General features: G+C 41.6%; 1 protein-coding gene across 1 annotated transcript; it reads right to left on the reverse strand.

Annotated features, from left to right (window-relative positions):
- Positions 1-306: 306 nt before the first annotated feature.
- Positions 307-16,089, reverse strand: pkmyt1 (protein kinase, membrane associated tyrosine/threonine 1). Its single transcript, XM_036571788.1, has 8 exons — positions 15,954-16,089; positions 13,222-13,637; positions 11,332-11,569; positions 9,203-9,500; positions 8,659-8,765; positions 6,287-6,459; positions 3,606-3,835; positions 307-2,182 (listed from the first exon to the last, which is right to left on the reverse strand). The coding sequence occupies exons 2-8, from the start codon at positions 13,567-13,569 to the stop codon at positions 1,834-1,836; spliced, it is 1,743 nt and encodes a 580-aa protein (XP_036427681.1). The 5' UTR covers positions 13,570-13,637; positions 15,954-16,089; the 3' UTR covers positions 307-1,833.
- Positions 16,090-17,939: the final 1,850 nt, after the last annotated feature.

Below are 17,939 nucleotides of genomic sequence, written 5' to 3' on the forward strand. Positions count from 1 at the left end.
ATAAATTTTATTTGGTATTGCAGTAACATGGCAATCAAAATTATGAATTCGTATCTCATTAATATGACTCAAAATTATGACTTAGTATCTCATATATATATATATTATTACTTTCTCATACATTTTACTTGGTATTGCAGTAACATGACTCAAAATTACGATTTAGTATCTCATTAATACGATTTACTTTCTCAAAATTATGACTTTTTTATAATTATGACTTAGTATCTCATATATATGACATACTCCCTCATAATTATGGCTTACCTTCTCATAATCATGACTGACGTGTTCATAATTATGACTTGGTCTCATCTCTCATTAATGTGATTCTCAATATTATGACTTTTTTTATAATTATGACTTAGTATCTCAAATGTACAACATACTTCCTTATAATTATGGCTTCACATCTCATAAATGACAATTTCTCATGACTTAGCATCTCATAAATATGACTTGCTTTCTCAGAATTATGGCTTACCTTCTCAATTATTTAGACTAATTTAATTCAAATGAATTCAGATTAATTAGACTACATCAGTTATGACCTGGCCTCTCATACTGAAATTCTATCTCATAATAATGACTTACCTTCTCATAATTATGACTTCTCTTTTGGTAATTATGAGAAGGCTCTTTCACATTATGAGATATGAAATGGCAATTCATTATTATGACTTGCTAGGTCATCATTGTGGACAACGTACTAAATGGCTTCCATAGTTAAAAGCCCAAGTACTTAATTTTCTAAATGCAGAGTTACTTAAAGTAAGCAGAGGTGAAATGTAGTTTTCCTATTGCAGGAACATCACTAAGACTGCTGCTGTCTCCACTCAGATGGCTTATACTTCCAACCAAACTGTGCTGTTTACTGCTCATCAATACTGATTTCAGGATGCACACACAATATTTGATATTAACATAGGGGTTCTTACAAGCTTCTTTGATCTTTTTGGCAGCAAATTAATTAAATATAACACTTGGTCAATTTGGGGCAACAGGCTGCCCTCCTCATGAAATTGCATTCTCTTGGAAATGGGGATTTATACCCAACATGGCATCAGTGAAGCCAAGTCTGATCGGAATATAACTCTAATATAGCTGCTATGAATGATGTGGGTCAGTGTGTTTATTCCAGTAGCACTGGTTCATATTAATCTCTACGTATTGGTCAAAGATGTTTGTATAACCAAATAAAACCAGGTTACGTCTCAAAACAGGCTACTTGTTCAGCTGCTGGGAACCAACAAACTACTGGGCAGAGAGTTGGGGAGCATAAGAAAGCAACATTTTGGCAACCGGCAGGTGTTTTTGTGCATGTTCAAATTGTTACCCACAAATGCTTTGTATATAAATAGCAATGTACAGGATGTCTGCAGAACCTAAATACACCCATACGACTGACGTCCTGACTGACTTCAGCCGTAAATACAACAGATAAGCATACATTTGACTTGTAGCCACTAACAGAAATGACACATTCAGAAACAATACATGCAAATTGTTACGTAATACTCAAAAAAGCAATCCTCACTATGTTCTTTCATTACAATGTACACTGCACTGCAAAAGAGAAACACTGAACTGGAAAACCCTTAAAAAATAAATCAGAGGAAATCATCTGTACAGAATATGAACAAAACTCTAAAAGCCCACAACAAGGAACCAAAGGCCACTAAACCAAAAAGACTCTTTACAACACAAATTTCTCAGTATGAAGTAACTAAAACCAACACTTTTCTTTTTTTGCTCCCATTTCTCTCTAATGCAGCGATCCGAGGTCTCAAACACTCCCACTATAAAGTAATGAGCACACGACGAGTCTCTCGCTCAGGGTTCGCTCTCTAACGTGGTCTCATCGAAGAGGCTGAGCAGGTTTTTGGGCTCAAAGCCGCTTCTCTGCTCGTTTTCGGCCCAGCTGCGGCGTGAGCGGCTGGAGGCTGGGGAGTCTGAGAGAAGCTGGGGGTCCGCAGAGCGATTAGATGGGGTTGGAGGTCCTAACCGGATTGGGCTGAGGCTGGGCGAGCCCGGCAGTGTGTGTCTGGAGACGTTGGAGCGGATGCTGGAGGGAGTGTGTGTGAGGCTGCGGGTGGGAGTGTGTGAGAGGCTGGCGCGAGCGAGTGCGCTCGAGTTGGGCAGTGGGGTCGAAGTGCTTCCAACAGATAACCTGGCCTGGATTCTGAAAGGACGATACAGAAAGACAAGCAAAGAATGATTTACATCAGATGAGAACAGCATTATGTAACAATACAAGCAGTAGTAGCCAAGAGCGGCTAAACTGAACTGGGACAGTTTGCCGAAAAATTTTGCCACCTTTTCCCTTCAGACACCTGGAGCCGGACTACAGAAACTTCCTGTTTGTCTTGACTTCAGATCTGGCAGGTCAAGATAAGATTTTCCACAAATTCATATTACAGAAGCAAAACTGGTCTTCATATAGGAATCTTATCTGACTGCACTTTATCTAATCTCAAATTAAGAAATCTTAACTTACTCAATCGAAGTCGACCATAAATGTCATGTCTGTTACCTAGCAACCGACAATACGCCCACAGTTGAAACGCAATTAGTACAGTGTGTCCCAGTTGAGGGGCTGCGTCCTTCGGAGGCTGCATTTGAAGGCCGATTGCGTCACAGCGGCACAACTAAGTTGTGCCATCTCAAAGTCTCCTTCATATACGGCTGAGAAATGTGTCCTTCTTTTCCAAGCCAAAGGGTGGATCCTTCGCCAGCCAACATATCCCGAGGTTCAACGCGTGCCAGCAAGGATTCGAGAACATGGCGGCATCAACCGAGAAGCGAAGCGAACAGCGGCTAAAGAGTTCACATGTAAATATAAGTATTGGGTTTAAACTGAGGTGAATGGCTAACGATACAAATGATAAAAAAAAAAATAAAATGAACTAAAATAATATATTAATCTCAGCAGTAACCGGCGGTAAAGCATCTCCAGCTCTAATATATGAAACAAATGAAAAAATCAAAGTTTCTGGCTCCATCTTTAAAGAACCTAAAAAGAACTTGACAGAAGCGGTGCTGTGACGCAAACAGAAAATCCGCCGTAGAGCAGACCGTCTCATTTCGGTTCAGCCTTTGCGGGTCCAAGCAGCCTTCAGAGGACTTGCCTTCGTAGACCGCGTCCTTCAAAGGATCCAGCCCCTGAATTGGGACACACTCGTAATCAAAGTAATCAATTTAGTTAGCCAGGCAGCTGAAGTTAGCTACCGTTATTGATGTACAAAAAAGGTCAAACAAAACTAAAGCGCGATAAACTGAGAGTTAAGAATACTGTTTCAGAGCTTCGTGCTGTTTATCAGAGCGTCGCTGCTCCACAGTTTCAGTTTCGCCGAGCGCGTGAACGTTATTCCTCCTATTAAACAGACACACGGTCAGCTCTGTCTCCTCATTATTCACCAACACCAAACGAGATCGACCACATTTGGGACACGAGGAAAAATGTACACATTTGATTTTCATTTATTTATTTTTACTATTTTTAGCACAACACATTATGCTAAAGTTATAAATGAGGCATCAGGGTTCTGAGACATCACATTATCTTAAATAAGCCCACAAAATAATCCATAGTGTGCATGTTGTACCTGTGTGTGAACGTAGGAGAGTGCTGTAGGCCGAGCGTGCCCGCCAGAAACACAGGGTCGTCTGTAGGCGTGTCCGGCTCTGAGAGCAGTGCACTGTGCTGCAGACCGCTAACATCACCCTCCCTCTCCCAGCTCTCTCTGGGGGGTGTGCAGGGTGTCGGCGAAGGACAGCGGGGAATAAAGGGCAGATTGAGGGAGGACAAGAAACTCCAGCCTGCAGAGAGGATGAACTGAGGAAGCAGAGAGAAAAAGAGAATATTAAGCATGTTTCGACTCGCTCCCAGTAAGTGCACTGTCCTCTGCATCAACTTGCACTCTCTTGGAAATGGCATTCTTTAATACCCAATATGGCAACAACAAACCTATGACTGATTTGAATATAACTCTTATACAGCTACGTTCATTCTAGCAGCAGTAGTTTATGTTCATATATACACATTTACTAAATAAGCCTGTATTAACCAAATAAAACCAAGTTATTTCTCGAAATGTAACGAACTAAGTGTCTCGTTCTCTCTCTGGGAACTGGACAGAGCATGAAGGAGCTTAAGAAAGCAACAGTGTCTCTGCACAAGGATCTCTGCAACTGGCAGGTTAGTTTCAGGGGTGTGTTTTTGCTCAATAGTCCAGAAATACTTTGCATAAAAGTAACAGAATTTGCAGGATGTATTAACAACTTCCAACAGAGGAACCACAGCTGATTTTAGTTCCAGGAACCGTTTTAGTTCCTAATCCAGAGTAGGTAACAGAAACTACTGGGATATAGTTTGCTGTACCAACGTCACTGGCCAAACGCAAACTTTTACAGAGCTCTCTTATCTGCCATTTTACAAACCTGCGCAAGAAAGTTGTTGTGGATACCAGCAGAGCGAGCGAGAAAGAACAAGCAGTGTTTAAAACAGAAAAGTGTTGCTCAGCAACTATGCTGAGGAACACATTCAAAAAAGAGTCTGAATCAGCAGCTCAAAATAATAATCAAAACAGCACTGACAGTGTTTTCACATGTAGTTTGTTTTAAAAGAACCGAACTGAGTTCTGTTAAAGTGAACCTGAAAGGGAACCAACTGCAAATGACCTCAGTTCTTTTTGTGTTCACAGTGTAAGTGTAAGGGCTTTTTCACACTTGGGCCGTTTCAGTTTCTGAGGGCGCTGAGTCATGGTTTCTTTTGCATATGTAAACATGACAAATGAACTCAGACCCTCTAAATGGCCCCAAAAAGTAGTTCCTTTTGTGGTTCGATTGATTTGTACATTGTTAAAACAAAACAGCCCCAGTCCGCTTTACCTTCGCTTTATGGTGAAGACCTCGATGCTCAGTGCACACACAGCCACAGTCCACAGGTAAAACAGACCAAGGATCATTTATAAGGTTCTACTCAGGATAGAGTCTGTCCGTGATCTGAGACAGACAGCAGCGCTGACACATTTAAGCGATAAGAAACGAGAGCCTGTGTGATTTTACCGTGTTAAATGCTCAAACTGGGCACACAACGCAATTTTAAGCTGCTTTCACACTGAACACTCAATGAATGAATTCACAGCTCACGCGGAGATTCACTGGGTGGAGCTCAGTAAGGAGCACAGCTGAAAACGGAACCCACCGCAGCGGACCCCCAGGGTCATTTTCCCAATTTTGCACGATGCACTTCGGCCAACCGTTGCAGATCGGCCAATAGTAGAGCAGCAGGCGTGTCTGGGGGTTCCTCTCGGCACCTGAAAGGTTAGATTTATCAGAGAGCGCTGCCCACTTTGCGAGCACTGCGCCCACCGTGAGTGCTGTGAAAGGGGTCTGAGATCTGAGGGAGTTGTGGTCTGAAATCTCAAAGGACCAGGAAGAAAACAGTCCTCTTTATAATTCACTTATATTGTGAACACAAAACGAACTGAGGTCATTTGCAGTTGGTTCCCTTCCAGGTTCACTTTAACAGAACTTAGTTCAGTTCTTTTAAAATGAACTATATGTGAAAACACTGTTAAAGTCAGCCTGAAAGGAAACCAACTGCAAATGACCTCAGTTCTTTTTGTGTTCACAGTGAAAGTGTAAGAGGACTGTTTTCTTTCTGGTCCTTTGAGATCTCAGACCACTTCTTGCTCAGACCACACCACTCACGATGTTTGCTCGCAAAGTGGGCAGCGTTCTCTGATAAATCTGACCTTTCAGGTGTCGAGAGTAACTACCAGACACGCCTGCTGCTCTCCTATTGGCCACGCTGTAACGACTAGCCAAAGTGAATCATGCAAATTTTCTCGGGCCGTTTAGACAGGTCAGAGCACGTTTGCTGTGTTCACATATGCAAAAGAAACCATGACTCAGCGGTCTAAGTCCTCTTCAGACGCTGAAACGGCCAAAGTGTAAAAAAACGCTCTGAGAAACAACTGAAAAACGCTGTGTAAGTTCACATGAAACAACAAACAGGAAAACAACTTCAGCCTCAACTTCCTCCATGCTTGTATTTCTAATCTGACCATCAAAATGTTGCATCACTGCTGCTGTTCATCTGGTCACGTCTCTGCAGAGCAGAGTGGGCATAAAACAGAAACTGGTTCAGGATGGTTCTGTAATTCTTTAGTTACTCAAAAGTTTCTGGAACCTCGATGGAACAGCACCTGCTGATGGAACCACAGACGCTCACAAACAGTAGAATATCTCATCGTCACACAGACGGCCAGTCAGTATTTACCTGTGTGAGAGTCAGTATGGACAGCCAGCTCTCACGGAGCCGCAGTGAAAGCTGCCTTCTCCACCTGTGTTTGCGCACTGAGGGCAGAGCCAGAAGCTGCTGAACTGTAGCTCTGTCTCTGGGCTCTGGAGCCAGCATCAGCCTCAGAACGTCCTGCAGGTCTGGAGACAGGCCTGAAACACACACACACACACAGGCATTCAAACAAGGAACGCTTGACTGGCGTTCAACTAAACCTGGGAAGTTTCTATATAAAATAATAAATTAGAAATCATAGGGCTAAAAACATTTGAAAACTCACATCTTACGGCAGCCGTCACATGACAGAAGGTGCAACGTGTTAAGCAGTCTTGCAGAGTCAGACATGATTTTGTAACAAGAATACGATTTTGGTTTAAGGCAGAGGTCACTAATAGGGGGACCGCGGTCCGAGTCAGACGCTGTCCTATGCGGACCTGGACCTATAACCAATAAACTAAGGCGAATAATTTAATTTCGACCAGGTGGTCCTGTTTAAATCGGCGTGACTTTTTTAGCCTTTATCGTATCTTAAGCGGCCCGGGAGACTCGCAGACCAATCGCGTGACGCTGCTCATCCAATCAGATCTGTGCATTACGTTGAACACTGAGACTCGAGCGAGTGATGCACACAGGGTAGGGTCAAGGCGAGACACAGCAGTCGGAGAACAAAGTGAGCCAGATTATTTTACATGACGTTCTCTAAAAAAATTTTGAGAAAACTGACAATAAATATTGTTGAAATATTTGTACCTTATTTGATTCGACATTCAGTTGTTGACTGCATAAGATGTTGATATAACTACTACTTCAGTAAACAGTATATGGCACTGAATCATAATGCAAGTTAGACGTTATGATGTTCCGGACCTTTGCTTGAGGAAATTTTCCTTTTGACTGGACCTTATTTAATTTTAATTAAAGACCTCTGGTCTAAGGCTTGCACTCTCTACGAAAAGGCATTCTTTTATACCCAACATGGCAACAACAAACCTATTTGAATATAACTCTAATACAGCTACATTTGTTCTTGTAGGAGTAATTTATGTTTATATATACACACATTTGCTAAATAAGCCTGTATTAAATAAAAGAAAGAGCATCACAACTTCACTTAACGTCAGTTTGTCTTGTTGTCGTGAGGCGCTCAGACTAGACGATGAGGCAAAGAGAGACAATAACACACATAACGAGTTTGAGCTACGAATAAGAACTCAAACTCACAGATCTCCTCAGATCACACAATACAAACAGAGCTGAACCTACTGGACCTGTTTGTGCTTTTATGAGCAGCGAAAGCGTAAACTGGGGATTAAAATCTGATATTACAGTGAGAGCTGGAGAAATATTTCACTACAAACTGGCAGCTGAGCCGAAACTGTGAAGAGAGTGTTTTGACGTCTGGATCAACATTATAAACATGATATCGGCTCTGATCTGCCTGTGTTTTACACGCAGCTCCTCTGTCTCCGCTGTTCAGGCGCATCTCTTCGTCTGTTTCTCTGCTCTTCTAGCTCTCTGACTGGCTGTTTGAATCACTCACTGAGTTTATCTCTGACCGTCTGCAGGACTTGTGTGATAATATCAGAGGGTCTCTGATCACTTCAGAGTTTGATCGGAGGGCTAAAGATTCACTCGTTTCTCCTCTCACACTAACAGATCATTCGCGCCGTCAATCGCTTCCGACCTGGAAAATCGTTTCAGATTGTGAAAATTTGTCACAAGGGGCAAATCGGGCTTAAAGTCGGGCAGAAAATTGTGTAGTGTGGGCTCAGCCTAAGACCCCCTCTAAAACCCACTCCTAGCAAAACACTATTATTAGTTAACCAAACTATTTTTCTCTTGCAAGAGGAAACGTTTTCTTATAACATGTAATGTGTTCCCTGTACATGCAACGCACAGCTAAATGCTTAATAGGAGTTTTCAGCCGTGCTAAGTCATGTTACGTAGTCTTGCTGTCTGTAAGATTGTTGACAAGAGCAGCACTGCTCCCTACTTTGAGCTCCGCCTTCACAAGTTTTTGGATTGCAATTAGCTTAAATAAATGCAATCAGGCAATCGTGACAGGCCCACATAGTCTTGGACTATAAACACATTTCAATGATGATTAACCATTAACACTAAATTTTGTCCAATATTAGGCTTAATCTGTGGGTGAGAAACAGATCCAAAAGTCTTGGTGCTTTGGCAGACGATATTGCTGTCAGGATGTGACTGAAATGCTGCTTTCCGACTGTTCAATCTGCAAGACCAACAGAGCTCTACATGGTATACAAATTGCCCTTGCAACTCATACTATGTGATGATAAACGTAAAGGAAACCTTTTCAAAAGAAATTAACTTCTTTTAATTACCATTAGTGAATCCTGACGGCAAGCAACCCTTCCTGAGCTGCTGCCAGCCTTCTCCTCCTTTAGGCACCTCAATATTACAGGACAACTCCAGGATGGACACGCCCAGGCTGCAGGTGAGAAAAGACAACAGAGAAGACAAACCAGAGCACTAATAAGTTTGGAGTGGGGCTGTAATTTTGCCCACCGAAAAAGTCCAGATGAAAATGGCCGAAACTGACATGATTTTTTTGTTTACAATAGAAAAAAAAAAATGTAGAAAGTTTGTTAATTTATTGCTAATATTTCTTTAATGAAATAGACATACTAAGATCATCCATACAGAATACTTTATAAATAATTTCACTAGTAATAAGCAGTACTGTTAGGTTTTATAGTTAAAAGCTGCTACCTGTGCTCCCACACATCAGTCAAAAATAGATTAATTAAACATAATTTACAAAATGGAACAAAGCTGAAAATGAAACACTTTTTTTTAGGTTTTGTTTTTTTTCATGCTGGTTCATCAGTAGTATTTGATAAAGGGAGTGACAGCAGCTTCACTAACCTGAAGACATCTGCAGCAGGTCCATATTCTCCCCTCAGCAGTTCAGGAGCCATGTATCGGGGGTCTCCCTCCTGCGCATCATCTTTCTCTCGCTTCTCTTTCTCCGTGCCCTCCACCTTCCCATCCTCGCTTTCCCTGGGCAGCTCCAGCAGGAGGCCAAAGTCGCCCAGTTTGAGGCGTCCGGAGCGCGTGAGGAAAACGTTGGCGGGTTTGAGGTCCAGATGAGCGAAGCCCTGAGAGTGCAAGTGATCAAGAGCCAGGAGCAAATCACAAAGGTAATCCCACGCACACGCCTCACCTGGAACAAGAATAATGCAGGAGTCAAGTGGAATATTAACAAACACTGCCAAATAAACATATCAAAGCTTAGAAAGGGGAAAAAAAATACAGGGAAAATACCTTAATTCTTATTAATCATTTCATACTTCATACATTGTATGTCGTTTGCAATAGGTAGTTATTTGGCAAGAAAAATACCGTACACTGTTAGAAATAAAGGTTCTGTTCAGGTACATTTTTCGTTCATCAAGGTACAAACAATGTAAATGTTCCCTCAAAGGTACAACAGTGGTTTTAAGGTCCAGTTGTGAACCTTAAATACGTTTTCCCAGGTGAAAAGTTCATATTTGTACAAACCTATTTCCAAAAAAGTTGGGACGCTGTACAAAATGTAAATAAAAACAAAATGCAATGATGTGTAAATCATTTAAACCTTATTTTTCATTGAAAATAGTACAAAGACAACATAGCAAATGTTGAAACTGAGAAATTTTATTGTTTTTTGAAAAATATTTGCCCATTTTGAATTTGATGCCAACAACACATTCCGAAAAAGTTGGGACTGGGGGCAACAAAAAGCTGGTAAAGCTGTGAAATGCTAAAACAACATCTGGTGGTTGATTGACAACAGGTCGGTAACATGATTGAGTATAAAAAAAAAAAGCATCTCGGAGAGGCGGAGTCTTTCAGAAGTAAAGATGAGGAGGGGTTCAACACTCAGTGAAAGACTGTGTGGGCAAATAGTGCAACAATTCAAGAATAACGTATCTCAACGTAAAATAGCAAAGAACTTTTGCTTTTCATCATCTACGGTACATAACAACATCAGAAGATTCAGAGAAATCTCTGTATGCAAGGGTCAAGGCCAAAAACCAGTATTTGCTGGCCGGGATCTTTGGGCCCTCAGGCAGCACTGCATTAAAAACAGACACGATTCTGTAGTGGAAATCACTCAGAAACACTTCTGAAAAACACTGTTTGTGAAAACAGTTCATCACTGCAGCCACAAAAGCAAGTTAAAACTCTAAAACGCAAAGAAGAAACCAAATATAAACAGGATCCAGAAACGCTCCCACCTTCTCTGGGCCTGAGCTCACTTAAAATGGACTGAGGGGAAGTGGAAAAGTGTCCTGTGGTCCGACGAATCAACATTTGAAATTCTTTCTGGAAATCATGAACACTGTGTCCTCCAGCATAAAGACCACTCAGCTTGCTATCAGTGCACAGTTCAAAAGGCAGTATTCATGATAGTATAGGGGTGCATTGGGTGACTGGCACATCTGTGAAGGCACCATTAATGCTGAATGTTATATACATGTTTTGGCAACATATGCTGCCATCCAGACGACATCTTTTTCAGGGACGGCCTTGATTATTTCAGCAAGACAGTGTCAAACTACATTCTGCGTGTATTACAACAGCATGGGTCCGTATTAAAAGAGTCTGGGCACTAAACTGACCTGCCTGCAGTCCAGATCTGTCACCCCCGAAAACATCTGGTGCATTATGAAATGAAAAATATAACAAAGGAGTGAACTGTTGAGCAGCTGAAATCCTGTATCAAACATGAACGGGAAAACATTTCACTTTCAAAACTACAGCAGTGTCTCCTCAGTTCCCAAACACTTACAGAGTGCTGTTAAAGAAGAGGTGATGAAACACAGTGGTAAACAGGCCCCCGTCCCAACTTTTTTGGAACGTGTTGTTGGCATCAAATTCAAAATGGACATTTTTTAAAAAACAATAAAATTTCTCAGTTTCAACATTTGATATGTTGTCTTTGTAGTATTTTCCTTTAAAAATGTGCTTTACATGATTTGCATATCACCATCACCACTACTGCAGCCCACCTGGGTTTGAAGGCTGGTCCTCAGCGTGGAGCAGCAGGCTGGTGCAGCAGAGTTCAGTCTGAATATACAGATGTCCTCCTTCCTCCCAGGCGGAACTGAAGCCCAGGATGTGTGGGTGCGGATGGAGACGCTCATGATTACGAGCCTCTTTGATGCTTCGGGACCGCTCAGCCTGACCGCGGAAACGCTGTACCGCACGCTTCACGGCGTACTGCCGGCCATCCAGCAGACTCTTCACCTGACAGTGAGAAAACAGCTTAGAGTGGATGTAGTGAATTACAGCTGTAACAGCTGTAGTGCATGAGTAAGTAGAGGGTCATATGAAATGCACATACTTTCAGTCTAACTATGTTGAAGAATTTTTTTTTATGTACAACATAATACAAAAGTACTGTTACTTTTTTATAGTAATACAATGGGTAACCAGTGATTCTAGGCTACCTATCAGTTCCGTGCATGACTGCAACAATTAGTCAATGACATTGTTTATAAAACAATCATAGAAATGTCCAAAAAAAGTCAACATGAAATTGTATTGCTGATACTTAAGTGTACTTAAAGGGGCCTTATAATAGAAAACTGCCACACTTTTTTAAAGGATTTTAGTGCACTATGTAGGCATAAAGGTTTAAGATATAAATGTACTTTTAATGTATTTTTTAGTTTATGTATATGGAAAATAAGCTGCAAAAAACCTGTTTGAAGCCACTGTTTTCTTGATGCCACAAAAACAAGTGCATTTACATACATATCCATCCATTTAGCCTAGAGCAGTTTAGACCCACCCTCTCATGGTTATGTTACATATATCAGCCTTAAGCCGTATCCGGTCGGGATTAGTTTTCCATGGGCTAATGCCAGATTACAACAGGACGTCTGAAATGTTTATGACCAACTGGCACGGGATAAACTACTTCCTCCCGTCACTATTGTGTATTCAGTGTATTTTTAAAAATTATTCTGAATAATTCTGAACAAACTGAATCGAACTACTGTGATTTTTGTCCACATATCTGTCTTAGTTATCTCAGGGCATTTTCACAAGTGGACTGAGACCGCTGAGTCATGGTTTCTTTTGCATATGTGAACACACCAAATGAACTCAGACCTTCTAAACAGCCCGAGAAACAAACCAAACTGAGACCACCTTTCGCGGTGGTTTCAGTTCGGTTTGTTTGTAGCTCGTTTTGTGGTTCGATTGATTTGTGCATTGTGAAAACAAAACAGCCCCGGTCTGCTTTTGCCATGCCCAGCCACAGTTAACAATTCGGCAGGTAAACCGAGGGTCATTTATAAGGTTCTACTCATGATAAAGCCTGTCTGCAATCTGCGACAAGACAGCAGAGCGGACATATTAAAGCGATAAGATGCGAGAGCCTGCGTAATTTTACCGTGTTAAAGGCTCATGCTGGGTGCGCACGCAATTTTAAGCTGCTTTCACAATGAACTCTGAATGAATGAAAATTCATCGCTGATGCGGATTTTCGCTGGGTGGAGCCCACCGCAGCGGACCCGCAGGGTCATTTTCCAATTTTGTGTGATGCACTTCAGCCAACCGTCTCAGAGCGGCCAACAGGAGAGCAGCGGGCATGTCTGGTGATTCCTCTCGCTTCCTGAAAGGTTAGTTTTATCAGAAAACGCTGCCCACTTTACGAGCGCTGCGCACACCATGAGTGGCTTGAAAGGGGTCTGAGTTCTACTGAAGTTGTGGTCTGAACAAGAAGTGGTCTGAGATCTCAAAGGACCAGAAAGAAAACTAAGTTCTCATTATGAACACAAAAGAACTGAGGTCATTTGCAGTTGGTTCCCCTTTCAGGTTCACTTTAACAGAACTCAGTTCCGTTCTTTTAAAACGGACTATATGTGAAAACACTGTCAGAGGAAGCTCACCTTGTACACCTCCCCAAAGGAGCCTCTGCCGATCAGGCCCAGGTTGATGAAGCACTGGCTGAAGAAGGACTGCGGCCGGCCGGGGTCGTACAGGGAGCGTGGCGGTGGGTGTTCAATCAGCGCACAAGACAGCGGGGTCCAGGGAGACCGGCGCTGGGGAAACACGCGGCTCAGAGGGGGGCAGCCTTTAGACGGGGGCCGCGGGGGCAGGGAGCGCGAGAGCTGCCGCTGAGGAGACAGAGAGCCCGACGAGGCAGAAGAGGAGAAGGGAAGACGGCGCTTTTTCAGAGAGAATGACTGCTGGGCATGGGAAAAGTGCGCGGGCACTGGCAGCGGAGTGCTGACCATTTCGACTCTCTGGACAGACGGGCTCGGTGCTCCTCACTCGAATCCCATATAAGACCTGAAATACATCACTGTCAAATTTTAAAAATTAATACCACAGTCCATTTATGATGTTGAACCGACACATTTAGCTGATCACTGCAGCCTTCCAAAGGATCCACACCTCTAAAAGGAGCTGTCTATGTTCAGTTTTTATTCTGTTTGAGAAGGTCATTAACTTCACTATGGCAAAGCAAAACATGAACCGTGATATTAAAGGTACCATTTCATGGAAAACTTAATTTGCCTGACTTTTATAAAAACAAAACAGTTTGATATATTTAAATATTGTTAAAGGTTTTTAAAAAATACCACTCGCTTCCCATTCGGTCCATTTATGGAAACTATGCTGCGAACACAGCCCTCCACAAATACTGGCACCCCTGGTAATCATGAGCAAAACAAAAATGTAAAAAAAAAAATTAAAAATATCCTTTACTGCTTATCCTTTTAAACTCTCATTCAAAATATTAACAATAATCTTAACCTTTATTTGCCACAATTGTTGGCACCCCTTTATTTAATCCGTTGTGCAGCCTCACGTTGCAGAGACAATAGTTCTTAGTCTTCTCCTATAATTCTCAATGAGGCTGGAGCACATGGCAAGAGATCTGAGACCATTCCTCCATACAGAACCTCTCCAGATCCTTCAGATTTTGAGATCCAACATCTCTCCTCTTCAGCTCATCCCACAGGTTTTCTATGGGGTTTAGGTCAGGGGGCTGGTGTGGCCGTGGCAGAACCTTAATTCTGCGATCAGTGAACCAATTTTGAGGCGTGTTTTGGATCACTGTCCTGCTGGAAGATCCAAACTATGGCCCAGTTTAAGCTTCCTGGCTGATGTAGTCAGGTTTTGATTTAATATCTGCTGGTACTTGATGGAGTCTGTGATACCATGTATTCCGTCCTCCCAGAAGATTCTTAAACTTCTTAATTACTGCCCTGATAGAGGAAATTGGTGTTTTCAACGGTTTACTATTTTATTGTAGCCGTTTCCTGATTTGTGCAACAACATATCGTCGCACATCACTGCTGTATTCTTTAGTTTTTCTCATAGTGGTGGATGACTGAGGGGATCTGGCCTGTGTTTCATCACTTTTCTATTCCCCAGTGAAATAGAAAGTCATGGCTGACTATTTAAGTGCCCTAAACGCTCAGGTGAACATAAAATATAAAATATGACTGGCAATATACTTCAGTTAGATCTCACTCTTAAGAATTTCTAAGGGTGCCAATAGTTGCCGGAAGACATGCATTAAAAAAAAATATTCATTTCATGACAAGTCTTACAACCAGTATACGTTAAATAAAGGTTACATTTTTGCAAACATTTTGAATGAAAGATCAAAAAAATAAGTAATTAAGATTATTTTTCACAGCTTATTTTGCTTATGATTACCAGAGGTGCCAATATTTGTGAAGGGCACTGTACATATATCCAGCTATGGTACATACATCCGCCCAGTCACACTGAAGTTATAAGGAGTTTTCCAGCACAGACTGCTTTTCGAATGAGGCACAATACAGGTCAGCCAATCAGAACAGAGCTCATTTACATGTATAAGTCTTAAAGGCACAGCAACCAAAACAGCCTGTCTCATTAGAACATAAACGAGATTGGAAATTGTAGCTACTAACAATGAATTAAGAGCGTTTTTGGTACAGAAGTGAGCCAAAAGTGGAAGAATGTAAAAGAAATATATAGGATATGGGTCCTTTAATGTGTCAGAGCAGAACCAGTGAAGCAGGATTTGGGTCTATTCAACTACTACTACTACTTTTAAACCTTCTCCTGTTCCACTCAGGCTGACCTAACAGTAAGCAGGCAAAACTGAGCTGACGTTAGCTAACCTACCAAGCTAACCTGACAAGAAGGCTCCAAACTCCGGGCTGGTTTTGCCTCGTTAAACAGTAAAACGGTTTTTAAGACGCCGTGTAATAAAATAAGCCATTTAATTCACAACCCCCGTGTTTTTAAACAGCTCTCACCGTCAGTACTAATACTAAATATCGTAACGTTCACACATCTGACAGAATCTGCGGGGCTAAAGTCAGCAACTCGTTCGAATTTTCCCGTTCCACCTTAAATGGCGCAGCAGTTACATTCTGGCGCCTCAACCTGAGGCGCCAGAATGTAACTGCAGCACCATTTAAGGTGGAACGGGAAAATTCGAACGAGTTGCTGACTTCAGCTTCGTACGAACACTGAAATAACTCTACTGACAGGCTCAAACTCTGTTTCAACGCCACGAATATCGAGTCATACCCGTTTTTGTGAGTTTTAAGTGAGGTTTTATAGCTATGAAGCTGCTGTATTTCGCTTTTTATCACAATTTTAAAAAACTCACCGTCTTTCCTGTCTTTTCAAAAATCTTCGCCACGCGCCAAAACAGACGATGACGTGATGACGCGTGACACGTAGTGCGTAAGTTACGCAATCACGCACTCCGCGCAAGCTTACTGACGTTTCGTCTATTGTGTGCATACACAGTGTGATATACACCGGTCAGGCATAACATTATGACCACCTCCTTGTTTCTACGCTCATTGTCCATTTTATCAGCTCCACTTACTATATAGGTGCACTTTGTAGTTCTACAGTTACAGACTGTAGTCCATCTGTTTCTCTGCATACTTTGTTAGCCCCCTTTTACCCTGTTCTTCAGTGGTCAGGACCCCCATGGACCCTCACAGAGCAGGTACTATTTGGGTGGTGGATCATTCTCAGCACTGCAGTAACACTGACATGGTGCTGGTGTGTTAGTGTGTGTTGTGCTGGTCTGAGTGGATCAGACACAGCAGTGCTGCTGGAGTTTTGAAACACCTCAGTGTCTCTGCTGGACTGAGAATAGTCCACCAACCAAAAATATCCAGACAACAGCGTCACATGGGCAGCGCCCTGTGACCGCTGATGAAGGACTAGAGGATGACCAACACAAACTGTGCAGCAGCAGATGAGCTATTGTCTTTGACTTCACATCTACAAGGTTGACTGACAAGGTAGGAGTGTCTAATAGAGTGGACAGTGAGTGGACACAATGTTTAAAAACTCCAGCAGCACTGCTGTGTCTGATCCACTCAGACCAGCACAACACACACTAACACACCAGCACCATGTCAGTGTTACTGCAGTGCTGAGAATGATCCACCACCCAAATAGTACCTGCTCTGTGAGGGTCCATGGGGGTCCTGACCACTGAAGAACAGGGTAAAAGGGGGCTAACAAAGTATGCAGAGAAACAGATGGACTACAGTCTGTAACTGTAGAACTACAAAGTGCACCTATATAGTAAGTGGAGCTGATAAAATGGACAATGAGCGTAGAAACAAGGAGGTGGTCATAATGTTATGCCTGATTGGATTATATATTATATGTAAACACGTATGTTTTTTTTTTAGTAAAGTAAGCCTTTTTAGCTTTGCTACACAATACTTGGTATCAGATATTCCATTTAAAAATATTAGTAGTACTACAAATAAAAACATGAATTCAAACACATTCTAACTTCAGGTTAGTAGACATGATACTTTATGTAAGATATAACGATATGCATGTAAATATAACAATATAACTTTATTATACCATACACATGCATTTGTGCACTGACTATAAACTTCAGCTGAATATGATCTAAGAAGTTTAGGTTAGTAGAATTACACTTTATGCAGACATTTAAGATGTCAGTTCTCACTAGTAGGAATTCATGATTCTCACTAGTAGGATTCATCTTTATAGAACTAATAAGAGTAAAAAAGTACAATGGCAAAAACGTAAGAATTCAGTGTTCACGTGTGCAGTTTTCTAGTAAACAAAATTAAGAATTTAAAACATGTAATGATCAGAATTTCAACAATGTGAAAGCTGAATCACCATTCAAATTTAATTCATACTACTAAAAAGCGTAACTTCCATTAAAATGTATAGGGGACAAGTTATGACTTCTTCAATATAATTCATATAAGTAAAAGTTTAATTTCGACATGTCACATTTAAATTTCAATTTGAATATCTGCTGTAAAAAAATAAAATAAAATGGCTCTGGGCTTAAAGGGGAACTCCACTCCACCTCCTATTCTCAAAATTTCTAAATAATTCGGTGTTTGAGATGTAAACAGAGTCATTCAGATTGGTTTGGTGTGAAATGGTTGATTGTAGAGACTCAGATGTCTTTACAGTGGTGGTGATAGGAACCAGGGGTCGCCATGACTACAACACAGATATAGACATTTTATTTACTATCAAAATTCAAAACCACCAGTGAACCTACAGGAGTCTTCTGAGTTTTATATGTAATGTTGATGATGGGAAAATACGTTCAGGGGACTACAAGGGG

This window comes from Colossoma macropomum, unplaced genomic scaffold (assembly GCF_904425465.1).
Source record: "Colossoma macropomum unplaced genomic scaffold, Colossoma_macropomum, whole genome shotgun sequence".
Lineage (NCBI taxonomy): Eukaryota > Metazoa > Chordata > Actinopteri > Characiformes > Serrasalmidae > Colossoma > Colossoma macropomum.